This window comes from Lagenorhynchus albirostris, chromosome 10 (genome assembly GCF_949774975.1).
Source record: "Lagenorhynchus albirostris chromosome 10, mLagAlb1.1, whole genome shotgun sequence".
Taxonomy (NCBI): Eukaryota; Metazoa; Chordata; class Mammalia; order Artiodactyla; family Delphinidae; genus Lagenorhynchus; species Lagenorhynchus albirostris.
This window is the reverse complement of record NC_083104.1, coordinates 92,813,551-92,825,863: the sequence shown is the minus strand read 5'-3', so window position 1 is coordinate 92,825,863 and position 12,313 is coordinate 92,813,551. Positions and strand designations below refer to the sequence as shown.

At 54.8% G+C, this 12,313-nt stretch overlaps 1 protein-coding gene across 5 annotated transcripts in view; it reads left to right on the top strand.

The window, feature by feature from the left end:
- The window catches only part of JARID2 (jumonji and AT-rich interaction domain containing 2), a 247,619-nt gene that overhangs the window by 213,423 nt on the left and 21,883 nt on the right, over positions 1–12,313 (top strand). For all 5 annotated transcript variants that reach the window (XR_009543047.1, XM_060163650.1, XM_060163651.1 and 2 more), the window contains exons 6-7: positions 2,989–3,221; positions 10,014–11,046. Coding sequence is in view for 4 of the 5 variants with exons in the window: in XM_060163650.1 (XP_060019633.1) it covers positions 2,989–3,221; positions 10,014–11,046 (1,266 nt within the window). In the remaining variant the exon portion in view is untranslated. The remainder of the gene's footprint in view (positions 1–2,988; positions 3,222–10,013; positions 11,047–12,313) is intronic.

The following is a 12,313-nucleotide window of genomic DNA, read 5'->3' as shown; positions in this document are numbered from 1 at the left end:
TGATGAATGGATTCTGACAACGTGTAGTTAGTTACACTTAGAATAAATGCCAACCATTTGAAGCGCTCCGTTTTTCTGTAACAAAGTAACCAGCAGAGCCTTGCACAACACGGGATCATATACCATATTTTGCTGTGGCGTGGTCCTTACATCTGTATTGAACATCTATTTAGAGTGTGTCATCACTGGGGCTGCGAGCAGCTTTAGAGATCAGGGCTCACAGCCCATCCAGATATGGAAAACATGAATCTGTGTGTTACACCATATACGGTGTAATAACAGGTGCACTAAAGAAGCAAATCTAAGCGATCGAATCAGAAACAATTGGGGGAAACTTAGAGGAATGTCATACCATCTGAAAACATGTTCGGATATTTTTTCTTCTTCTTCTTGCGGGGTGCTGCTGGCTGCGTGTAAGCAAGTCCCCACCTCTGACCAGCTTCCTGGGAGAACTTTCGAAGCTAAGAAACTTAAAAAGTGGGTTAGCAGATTTAGCAACATAACAGATGGAAAAGCAAAAAAGAGGAAAATATTTGCAATCCACAAGGCATAAATGTAATTTAAAGGCCACTTAGACAAATGGGGGGACAAAGAAAGCATTGATGGCACTGGGGAGGGCGTCCTTGGAAGACATACGTTATTGTCTGATGGACCAGTGTGAGAGGGGGTTTGCCTTCTGAGTCTTTAGGCTTCAGGAAGAGGTTTCAACTCAAAGGAGGCGGAAGTTTTTCTTTACAGCTGCCTGGTCCTGTGGTGACTTCTGCCTGGCATTCTGCAAGGCCTGGTTGGGGGGTGGGTAGCCTTGGAGTGGAGGTACCCAGTGGGCGGGTGGGCACAGTGACCTTTTAAGGCTCCTTCTGTCAGGAAATACTCCAGGAGCCTTTTTTTTTTTTTTGCAGTACGCAGGCCTCTCACTGCTGTGGCCTCTCCCGTTATGGAGCACAGGCTCCGGACGCGCAGGCTCAGCGGCCATGGCTCACGGGCCCAGCCGCTCCGCGGCACGTGGGATCTTCCCGGACCGGGGCACGAACCCGTGTCCTCCGCATCGGCAGGCGGACTCTCAACCACTGCGCCACCAGGGAAGCCCCAGGAGCCTTTTTAAAATGACAGCCGCAAGGGCTCACTGGCTTCCCTGGCTGTTCCGCGTGGAGCTCGTGGGGCCGGGCAGCCAAGCATGGGGCATCCTTCCTCCTTCCCTGGAGAAATAGGCCACCTGCCCAGGGGGTTTGGGATGCGGGTGTGGGGGCGACCTATGGGAACCAGAGAAGCAGATGTGAAGGGCCTGTAGATGCCGTGGAGGAGTGCCGGGCCCACCAGGTCTTTCCTGGAGTGCGAGTCCCGGCTGTGAACCGAGGAGAAACCTCGGCAGCAACGCGATGAAGTTTGCTGTAAGGACCCTGAGCACCGCTGTCCTCTTCTCAACTCCCTGAAGCGGGTTCGGGGGTGTGCAGCAGGCACACAGGGAGCAGCACTGAGCACAACCTGGGGACAGGAGGGTGGGCCTGGGAGGCAGCAGGGCCTGGGCTCGGCACTCGCCTTCCACTGGCGTCCTCTGTAAAATGGGCGTGAGGACAAGGTCCAGTCCCTTTGGGTTCAGAGGCTGTGACTTCCTCGCCTGACCATGGCCCCTGGGCTGTCGGCAAACACTTAATACTTGTATGTGTGTTGTGACTCCTGGGATAGAAACGGGTCCGGCTCAGAGCGCCCGTGCCTCTCTGTCCCTCTTCTCTGGTCACTGAGGGGTCAGGTGAAGCAGCTGTGTCCTGACCCATATCCGTCGGCAGATCTGCAGCCTTAAATGCATTACTTTAAACTGAAGAATATATTCTTTTTTCGGATCCCCTCTATCTTTATACATGAGGTGGTCCTGTTCGTGGAATGTGACTGTTGGTTTCTTTTTTTTTTTTCCTATTAATTAATTTATTTTTGGCTGCGTTGTGTCTTCGTTGCTGCGCGCGGGCTTTCTCTAGTTGCAGCGAGTGGAGGCTACTCTTCATTGCGGTGCCCGGGCTTCTCATTGCGGTGGCTTCTCTTGTTACGGAGCACAGGCTCTAGGCATGCGGGCTTCAGTAGCTGTGGCACACGGGCTTAGTTACTCCGCGGCATGTGGGATCTTCCTGGACCAGGGCTCGAACCCGTGTCCTCTGCACTGGCAGGCAGATTCTTAACCACTGCACCACCAGGGAAGCCCCTGTGTTGGTTTCTTCATTTTAATTCTTCTCTTTTTGTTTAAGGTGTTATGTTGATATTCTCAGGGCTACTGTGTATTTTGTGTGTGTGTGTGTGTGTTTATATTTTTGTTTTGTAGGGATTTTTTCTTTTTTTTTTTGTGACTGCGTTGTGTCTTTGTTGCCGCGTGCGGGCTTTCTCTAGTTGCGGCGAGTGGGAGCTACTCTTTGTTGCGGTGTGCGGGCTTCTCATTGTGGTGCCTTCTCTTGTTGCGGAGCATGGGCTCTAGGTGCATGGGCTTCATTAGTTGTGGCGCGTGGGCTCAGTAGTTGCTGTGCATGGGCTCAGTAGTTGTGGTTCGCGGGCTCTAGAGCGCAGGCTCAGTAGTTGTGGCACACGGGCTTGGTTGCTCCGCAGCATGTGGGATCTTCCCGGACCAGGGCTCGAACCCGTGTCCCCTGCATTGGCAGGTGGATTCTTAACCACTGCACCACCAGGGAAGTCCCTGTAGGGATTTTTTTAAATGGATTTTTCAGTGGTTTCAACCAAAGCAGATAGTTCCTAGGATGTGTTTATAACAAAAAGTCATAAAAAAGTTATAACAAAAAGTTATATTTTTTGGTCTGTGTTTAGGATTATTCCTGTCCTTCGTGGTGGTTGTTTTGACTTGAGGTTGGGTCTTGAGAGCGTGTGAGATGTGATGTTTGTCCAGAATGTTTTCCTTTTCTTTCTCCTTTTGTCTTTGGGGGATTTAGGGTACCTGGCAGCAGGCAGCATCGTGTGTAGTGACTTTGTTCTTCCTCTCTCCTTACTTTCCAGTTTTCAATGGTTCCAGCAGGTCATCACGGGAGAAGGAACCTGTTCAGAAACACAAAAGCAAAGAGGCCACTCCGGCGAAGGAGAAGCACAGTGATCCCCGGGCCGACGGCCGGAGGGAGCAGGCTTCCACGAGCCACCCCCCAGCGGCCCCCTCCGCGGGCTCCTCTGCCAGGGGGCTCCCCGCTCACCACCACCCCCCTCTGCATCGGTCGGCTCAGGACTTACGGAAACAGGTAAAGCCCAGCCCTGCCGCCAGGGGATCATGGTCTGGCCCGGAGGGTGCCGGCCTTCCTGCCAGAGGCCACCGCCGCGTTTCATCAAGTTAACTGAAGGGGGAATGTGAGTAGTAGCCTTGAGAGATCCGTCTTTCCAGAGCTCAGAAGGCAGGAAGGGACGCTCAGAGGTGAGGGGGTGGCCTGGGCACAGAGGTGCCAGTGCACACGCCTCTCCTACCATGAGGATGCTTTAGGCGGGGCCGTTGGGGGTTTGCATCCCTCCCTGGAGGGTGCTGCCGGCACCCAGTGCCACCAGCAGTGGACCCTCGCTTGCTGGGCTGCCCTAGAAGGGTAGGGAGGGAACACTCCTTCGTTACCCCTCCCCCGCCCCAGCGCCCCGGGCACCAGGTGAGGCCGGGAGCCACAAGTTACCTTGGAACAGGCCTGCACATGGCCTGGAGTGTCCCCTGTGCTTCTTGACGGACACGTTGGTGGCTGGCGGCAGGACTTCTGATAGGCCTCCAGGCGGTGATGAGACGGGTGCAGCCGTGGGGGACACTTACTCCGTCCTGCGCCCTCAGGGTTAGCGGAGGCTGCACACGCTCTGCGCCAACCCCCCCACCCCCCGCCAAACGCCCCGACTTCGGGGTCACATCCAGAATGCAGATCCTTTGTGGGTGCCTCTCCCTGCCCTTGGACAGAGTTCTCAGCACCTGGGAGGGGGTGTGGAGCTCAGTGAGGCTCTCACCCTGGTCCAGTGGCATTTCGTTATGCGCTCTGCTCCTGTTCTCACTCCATCTGAGAGTGGGTGAGCCATGGGGATCAGAGATGCGCTCTCCACACTGGGAATTCTGTCACATACAGTTAAAACTTTCCTTAGAATAGACTGAGGACTCTAATCTGGAACGATTGATTCTGGGCGAGGCGCGGGTTGCCTGGAGATTCCCTGACGCGCACCATTGTGGAGAGAACTAATAGATAGATGGTCATTGTGGTGTGAAGGTTGGAATGCCTCCTGTTGAATTGCTCTTTCTCCATGGTCTTTCTCATTCTTGATGATGTCGGGGACCATTGTCTCTGAATATGTAGCTGTATGCATGCACATACATAGGATTGTGTGTATACACACGTAGTATTAGTCTTAACCTTTAGCTTTCACATATCACTCGGTTCTCCAGCTGGAGTGGACGAGGCAAGAATCCTCCTGTTAATGTTTCTACGGTCCTCAGGTTGCCACTTAGTGCTTCTGAAGTGTCATCTTGAGATTAAACAGGTGGTTTTTGCATATTTTAAACGTTGCCCACTGTTCCTGAAACACAAACCTCACGGTTTTCCTCACGAGAACACCTGAGCGTGATTGTGGAATTGGCCGCCCCTGAGCTGGGTACCCGGTTTTCAGGACATAAAGTATAGGAGGCAGCATCCCTTTGGTGTCTTGAGTCCCCATTCCATTTCCAAAGCTGTTGGCCGGACGGGCCTTTGTGCAGAACTTTCCTCCAGATCTTTGCTTATGAAAGAGAACAATTCAGAAGGGGGTCTAGAGAGGGAAGGGATCCATCTGTGGAGCAGGAATCTCAGTGAGGAATGAATGTGTGACCTTATTCACATAGAACCATAATCTCTCTCTCTCTCTCTCTCTCTCTCTTTTACACGTGAGGCTGGATTGAGTAAACCCCTATCTCGGTTGGTCCAAGTTCATCCTCAGCCCCCAGCGCTTGCCCCTCAGTTCAGGATTTCCCTTTGTAACTGAACAAGAGGAGTTCTTGCAGTTGGAGGTGAGAGTTGAGGGGAGTAGAAGGTACCCCTTCCCTGGGATGGCCCCATCCCCTCGACCCACAGCAGGCTCACGTGGCCCCTTTTACACGCAGTGTGGAAGATGGAGGGGAGACCTGGGTAGCAGGGCAGACTTCATCTGAGTGACTGTAGGAGCCTGGCCGGCTTTCTGGGTTCAGGTCTTGCAGGTGGGGTGTAACCGTCCCCGTCCCACCCCCTCCTGCCTGCCCTCCCTCCCCCGTCTAATCCAGCCGAGTGGGATGACCCAGGACTCCCAGGTCTAGTTGGGCTCTGACCACGACCTTCACCCGAGACTTAAGCTGTAATAGTTAACCTTCCTGAGCTTTATTGTTCATCTGGAGCCAATGATGCCAACCCTTCTCCCAGGGACATTGTGAGAAATGAAAGGATAATTTTGATACCATCAAATCCCATTAGTTAAGTACTCTAAGAAAAAAGGTCAATAGAAGCCCATTGTAGATTCCTTTGTAATGGCCTGATGCAAGTGATTAGAATCTGACCTTTCATCTTTTCAACTGCATAAAAGATGGGAGGCCCAGAGAATACTCGGATCTGTAATGTCAGATATGATTAATTTTTTTCTGTCGGCCTGAAAGAAAAGATCAGTGATTGTATGAAGTACAGCTGCCAGGGTGGAGGGGTGCCCTATGTAGGGGTGCTGCTGAGAAGTGACCATGCCCTGCTGGTCCCAGTGCACCGAGAGCTCACTCTTCTTGCTGGGACATTGCCTCTCACGGTGCTGGGTGGGGTGCTCAGCTTCATAAAAGCCCCGGCCTTTGAGACTCAGAGCATGAGAACTCAGTGTGAGGGGCCTCCCTAATCCTCCAGCTTTTATTCTCCCAAAGGCTCCAGGTGTGCCAGGTGACACCCACACATGGGCAGCAGCCCTGCAGCTGCCCTGGGTGATGATTTGGGTGTGTGGTAGGTGTCGAGTGCTTCCTTAGAACAGGACATACGTAATGTGCAGTAAAAATAACAAATTGAGGATGGAGAAACAACCATTCTTACACCTAGAGAGGGTGTGGAGATGTTTTCCAAGCGTGTCGTGAAGAGGCTTTTGCAGACAGCTGTGTGTGGTTGGTAAGCCAGGAGGTGGAGGACGTGGGTGGTGGGGCTGCCCCCGGCTGGTACACCTCCCGTTCTCATCTGTTGCGCTGAGGCTGAGCTGCAACGTGAGGGAGAAAACCACCAGCTTGTGTGGCGGGGCAGACACGCCCGGCGGAGGGTCTGCTGCGCTGTGGCACCTTTGAGGAGAGGTTTTCACACTCAAATGTATGGCAGCTGGAAAAAGTCTTGGCCTAGTCGGATGGAGAGAGGAGGCCGAGCTGTTCAGACCGAAGAGTGAGGCGTATTCTTTAACCTTCTGGAAAATGAAAAATGGGCATCCAGAGAGAAATGGAGAGACTCGCCTCAGCTAGAAGAATGTGGAAGGTCTGACCGTGCTCTTCATCAGGTCTTGCGGGGAGTTTGAACTGCGCCTCTGTCACGTGGTGCTTGTGACTGGGTCAGGTGGCCTGCAGAGGGGAGGGGGCAGGTGCTTTGGGAAGGTTCGGGGCTCCGACCAGGACCAGGTGTTCCTTTCGGAGAGCAGGGCTGCGTCAGCCGTGTGCCTCTGCTCACTAACTTGCAGGTGCCCGCCACACCAGCAGGCCTGCCTTCCCTGTCCGTAACTCTCTGCCTGTCCAGTGGATTCTGTTCATTTAGGCTCTTTTGCTATTTAATTTGAATTTTAAAGTCCAAATACACTGTCCCCAACCAATAGTGTTTCTCTTGGGCGCCTTTGCTGCCGCTCTGAGAGGATGGGCAGAGCCACTCGACTCAATGACTCCCTCTAGTGGGAAATGGGAGTTTGGTAGTTGACTTTCTGGTTGAACTGAGGACCGCTTCATGTCTGTGCGACAGGGGTAACCTGAGCTACAGGTGCCGGGTGGGCGGTGGTGGGTCAAGACACCCCACTTCCTGCAGAGCTGGGTGACAGCTTTGGGGTGCAACGTCAGAAGCCCACACTTGAGCTGAGAAGGAACACCTTGAAGAGATGTTAAGTTATTCAGCTGAAGGGCCTTTATTGCCCCCCAGAGGGCTCTGCCTCCCGCCTCCTGCCTCCTGCGTGTTGATTCTCCAGTGAATTACAGTGACCCCTCTCCCCGTGTCAGCACTTCCTCCAGATGTGTAGAGTTGAGAGCAGGCCCATGTGGTGGGCTGGCCAGGTGGCCTGGGCGTGTGTTGAGGTGAAACAGTGTTGGGCTCTACTCCATGGTGGAATAGAGCGGTGGCTGGGGAGACGCCCAGTGTGAAGGTGAGACAGTGCCTCGGTCCATAGCTTTGTCTCCTTTGGTACCAGTTACTCATTGGACCCCTGAGGCAAGCACAGGCCAATGACTAGGCGTCTGTGTTTATAGAAAGAGGTAAATAAGAAGATGATCTTTTTGCCATTGAAGATGGTGAAATAGTTATGCAGAATTCCACCATGTGAAAATTTGGAATTTCCTGTACGACAGTGAGCCAGGAGATCAGGTGGCCCCGAGAAGCCGGACTGGATTGACCTGGGGCCCTGCGCTGTTCCTCCAGGTAGAATCTGGGCGAGTGGAAGCCTGGCTTCCCGGCCTCCTGCAGGTGCACAGCCGTGTCGGGGGAGCGCAGAGCTGTCGGGGACTTGCACACACTGAGCCCCTTTCTCCATCCTCACCGGTTAGGTCAGAATCTGGATGGGGAGGGCTTTAGACTGGAATCAGCATTATTTTTAAGCTCCCCAGGGGTTCTCTGGGCTCCCGGGTTTGGGAGGCACTGAACCTAAACCTCGGCAAGACATGACGGCTGGTGGTGGGCTCTGCCGCCAGGAGCTGGTTGGTGGTGTCCACTGTGCAGTGGTTGCCGTTTCTGCTGGCGGATCCTTATCTTCAAGAAGGGATTAGCGGTGCCCTGCGTCTGCTTATGTGTAAGTTGGGTGAGAGTCAGAGCAGGTTAACCACAGATTGAGGGCTTCGAGGGGTGTCTTCTCTGAAGATGTAGATCCCTGAGCATCTTGCTGATGGAAAACTCTTTCTGTGAGCCTCTGCAGGGTTTTACTGTTTCCTTTAGTTTTTCTAAATGGTTTGTTTTGTTTTTAGTCAGTGGATATTTGCATTCCTCACTGTACATCCTATTCCAAATTAGTGGTACTTATCGTGGAAATTTTGTCTTTGCCCCTGCCCCTGGTTTTATAAATTTGTTTTTAATTTATTGTTGCCAGGCTGCTAGTTCTGTTCTGGTTTTGTTTTAACATTTCCTGTTACGTATTCTAAACCACCTGCTCATTCTGAGTCCTGCTTCATTTTCAAGTGGCCAGCACTGGTGCATCCAGGCCGTAGTTCCTGGGCCTTCTCTTGGGCCTCTCCCTCCCCAGTGGGGTCTGGGCCCTCACTGAGCCCAGAAGTCAAGGCTGGCTCCCCAGAAACCAAGGCTGGCTCCCCAGAAACGCCCCGGGTTTGGCTCATGGCACACAATCTCACACCAAGAATTCATGGCTTTCATTGGACCGCGTGTAATTGGCGAATGGAGAAACACAGGTCCGGGGGCTTCTCTCCTTTCTCTGTTTTCGTAACCTTCTGTTGGTAGTCTGCTGCCGTGGCTCCCAACGTAGGTCCTTGGGTGAGGCTCAGCATCACCTGAACCTCATTAGAAATGCAGATTCTCGGGCTCCATCCCAGACCTACTGGATGGGAGACTCTGGGGATGGGGCCCAGCGACCTGGGCTGGGCCTGGGCCTAGTGCAGAGGTCGCTGAGACTCGGGCCCTGCCCTCCAGGACCTGGTCCCAGGGGTGGGTGCGTCAGGTGTGGACAGGGGAGGCATGAACTGCTTTAGGTGCCACATGGCTTCCCCAGCTGGGGAGCCCAGGCCCTCCTCTTGGTCACCTTCTTCTCTGGGCCCATTGGTGAGAAAAGGCAGCTGCTGTTTCTGCTCTGTTTCCCAGTGAGCGTGTATAATGTTTAGTCTGCCTTTTGGGGAGGTGGTGTTGCTCAGGTAACCCTGGTATCCCTGGTTGCATGTGCAAACTCGATGCCCAGGATGGTAAATGACATGTCAGAGGCCACTGAGAGGCAGAGCTGTGATGTGGTGTCCGCACCAGAGCGGTGTCCGCATCAGCTCCTGCGCTGGGCCCGTTGTCATCCTTTGGAAATCAGTGCTTTTCTGGTGTCCACCCTTGTCACTCGCTGGCTTCTTTTTATACATGAGGGTGACCTTTGTGTGTCACAAGATTACTGTGGTGTCCAAGCTGTAAGATGGCTGTGAAGAGAGGCTGATTGGTCACCAAATTCCCGTAGGACCGAATGTGGACGCTTGTAGGGGCGGGAAATGGGAGCCGTCTGTGCAGAAGGGGTCGGGCCTGTTTTGCTTCATCAGAGAGGTGAGGTGTATCCAGTGAGGTGCCCTGGGGCCCGTCTCACGGTGACTGATTGGCAGACGCCCACGGCTGACGGCTACACCTCTAGGCGTGGCACGGGACCGGCACCGGAGCCACGTGAGCGCTCTTATTCCTTTGTTTCCGTAGCATTTTTGTTTGGTTTTTTACTTACTGAGCATGGATTTTAAAATTCTGCGGGCAGATCGTGCTGCTGTAGGGAGCACAGGAAGAATTGCAGCCACGTCTTTTCTTGGCACAGGCGTGTGTCTGTGTGTCTGCCCCCTTACCAGCAAGACCTTGCTGTCGGGTGTTGTTATTAACTTGTGGCAGGTGATTGGCAGGCACGTTGAGGGTCCTCACTGGGAAACATCTAGTTTCAAACGGCAAACGTGCATGTTACAACACACCCAGGAGACCCCCTGGGCAGCACCCAGGTTGGCTGGTGTTTTTGCGCGGAAGGATGGGCCCCTCGTCCTGCGGAGATCCTGAGAGCGAGTATCTCAGAGCTGGCTTCGGGGCTGTGTGTTTTGCCTGCCTTGCCTCCCAGAAGCGGGCGCCGGCCGCTGAGTCCGGGCGTGGGGCGGTGCCCGCTGACAGGTGCTAACTCCCCTTCTCCCCCTCTGCTCCTCCCAGGTTTCTAAGGTCGGCGGAGTCACTCGAATGTCATCTCTGGGTACCAGTGCAGCCAGTGCCAAAAAGATGCGCGAAGTCAGACCTTCACCGTCCAAAACTGTGAAGTACACTGCAACGGTGACGAAGGGGACTGTCACATACACCAAAGCCAAGAGGGAACTGGTCAAGGAAACCAAACCTAATCACCACAAGCCCAGTTCAGCTGTCAACCACACAATCTCAGGGAAAACTGAAAGTAGCAATGCAAAAACCCGAAAACAGGTGCTATCCCTCGGGGGGGCGTCCAAGTCCACCGGGCACACCGTCAATGGCCTCAAGGTCAGTGGCAGGTTGAACCCAAAGTCATGCACTAAGGAGGGCGGGGGGCGGCAGCTGAGGGAGGGTCTGCGGAACTCCAAGCGGAGGCTGGAAGAGGCGCCCCTGGGCGACAAGCCGCAGTCGCCCCCCAAGAAGATGAAGGGGGAGGCGGGTGCTGCGGAGGGTCCCGGCAGGAAGGCGGCCCCGGCCCCCGCGGAGAAGGTGCCGCCTGGCGGCCACGGGAAGAAGGAGGTGCCCGAGCGGAGCCTGGAGAGGAACCGGCCGAAGCGGGTGTCGGCCGGCAAGGGCCCGCCGGGCAGACAAGCACACGGCAAGCCGGACGGCGCCCCCTGTGAAAATCGTTCTACCTCGCAATCGGAGCCCCTGCCCCGGCCGCACGAGGCGACGGCCAAGGCCGAGAAGGGGGCCGGCAGGGCCGGGTGGGCGGCCATGGACGAGATCCCCGTCTTGCGGCCGTCGGCCAAGGAGTTCCACGACCCGCTCGTCTACATCGAGTCGGTGCGCCCTCAGGTGGAGAAGTACGGCATGTGCAGGGTGATCCCGCCCCCGGACTGGCGGCCCGAGTGCAAGCTCAACGACGAGATGCGCTTCGTCACGCAGATCCAGCACATCCACAAGCTGGGTCGGCGCTGGGGCCCCAACGTGCAGCGGCTGGCCTGCATCAAGAAGCACCTCAGATCTCAGGGCATCACCATGGATGAGCTCCCACTCATAGGTAAGGCCCCCCCGTCCCATGGTGTCTGCCCCAGCTTAAGCTTCTCCAGGCCCTTCTTGGCCCGGGAGGAGTCTGAGGCCCCCCTTTCTGCAGGCGCGGGGTGCTCAGGACAGATGGAGGGCTGGTCCTGTGACCCCCGCTCTCACACTCGGCAACCCCTGCTGCCCCGAGCTGCGGGCCGCCTTGCTGAGGCCAGAGTAGTGTCCGGCGAGAGGGGCAGGAACGCTGCCCCCGTGCATTTGTCTGCTGGGGGCTGCCTTACCTGAGTTCTGCAGGCTGGGAGGCTTGACCTACAGGAAGTTATTTCACAGTCTGGAGGCTGGAAATCTGAAAGCAAGGTGTTGGCCGGGTTGGTTTCTCCTGAGGCCTCTCCCCTTGGCTCGTGGACGGCCGCCTTCTCCTGTGTCCTCACGTGGTCTTTGGTGTGTGTGCACGTTCTTGAGGTCCCTTCCTCTTGCTACAAGAACACCAGTCATATTGGGTTAGGACCCATCATGGTGACCTCATTTTACTTTAATTACCTCTTTAAAGACCCTGTCTCTAAATACAGTCACACTCTGCGGCCCCGAGGTTAGGACTTCAACATATGACTCTTGTGGGTGGGGTACATTTCAGCCCATTTATCTCTGTCTGCTTATCTGTCCTTGCATCTCAGTTTTTCTGGTGATTACTGGGCCCTCGTGGAGCCCACAGGTCCGGGAACACTTCTGAGAGCAGGCACAGCTCTGGCTGTCACTGAAGCAGAGCTCTCCTTGGTGACTGCTTTTGTGAACATACACCCAGCTATTGTGAAGACCCTTGGCCCCCAGGCAGAGCCCACGGATGGCTCTTGGAATCCGCATTTCCCTCTTCCTCTCCCCTTATTGAGCCTCCAGGATTAACTCACGCTGTCAGGGATGAGCAGTTCTGCGGAGTGGGGTTCCTTTTGGGTCTGCCAGGTGAGTCACGTGCTTCCCTTCTGGCTCTAGACCCTCGACAGGAACAGGGCATGTCCCTCCTCCAGTTGGAGAGGACAACTTTTTAAAGGCAGGGAGCAGAGGAGATATTATCGGTCATTTAGGTGTCAAGAGTTGGCAGTAAGATAGGGCTCCTTGTAAGATGGAGGTTTCATTATTACTCTCAGCAGGTGAGAATCACTTAAATTGAAAGAATTCTTGGTTTGTGGTCCACTGTCGGGATGTGGTCGAAGGTGACACAGGGCTGTGGGAACAGGCTGAGGAGGTGCCAGCCTCTCGGGAGCTTGGCGCTGTCTGCGAGGGTGACCAAG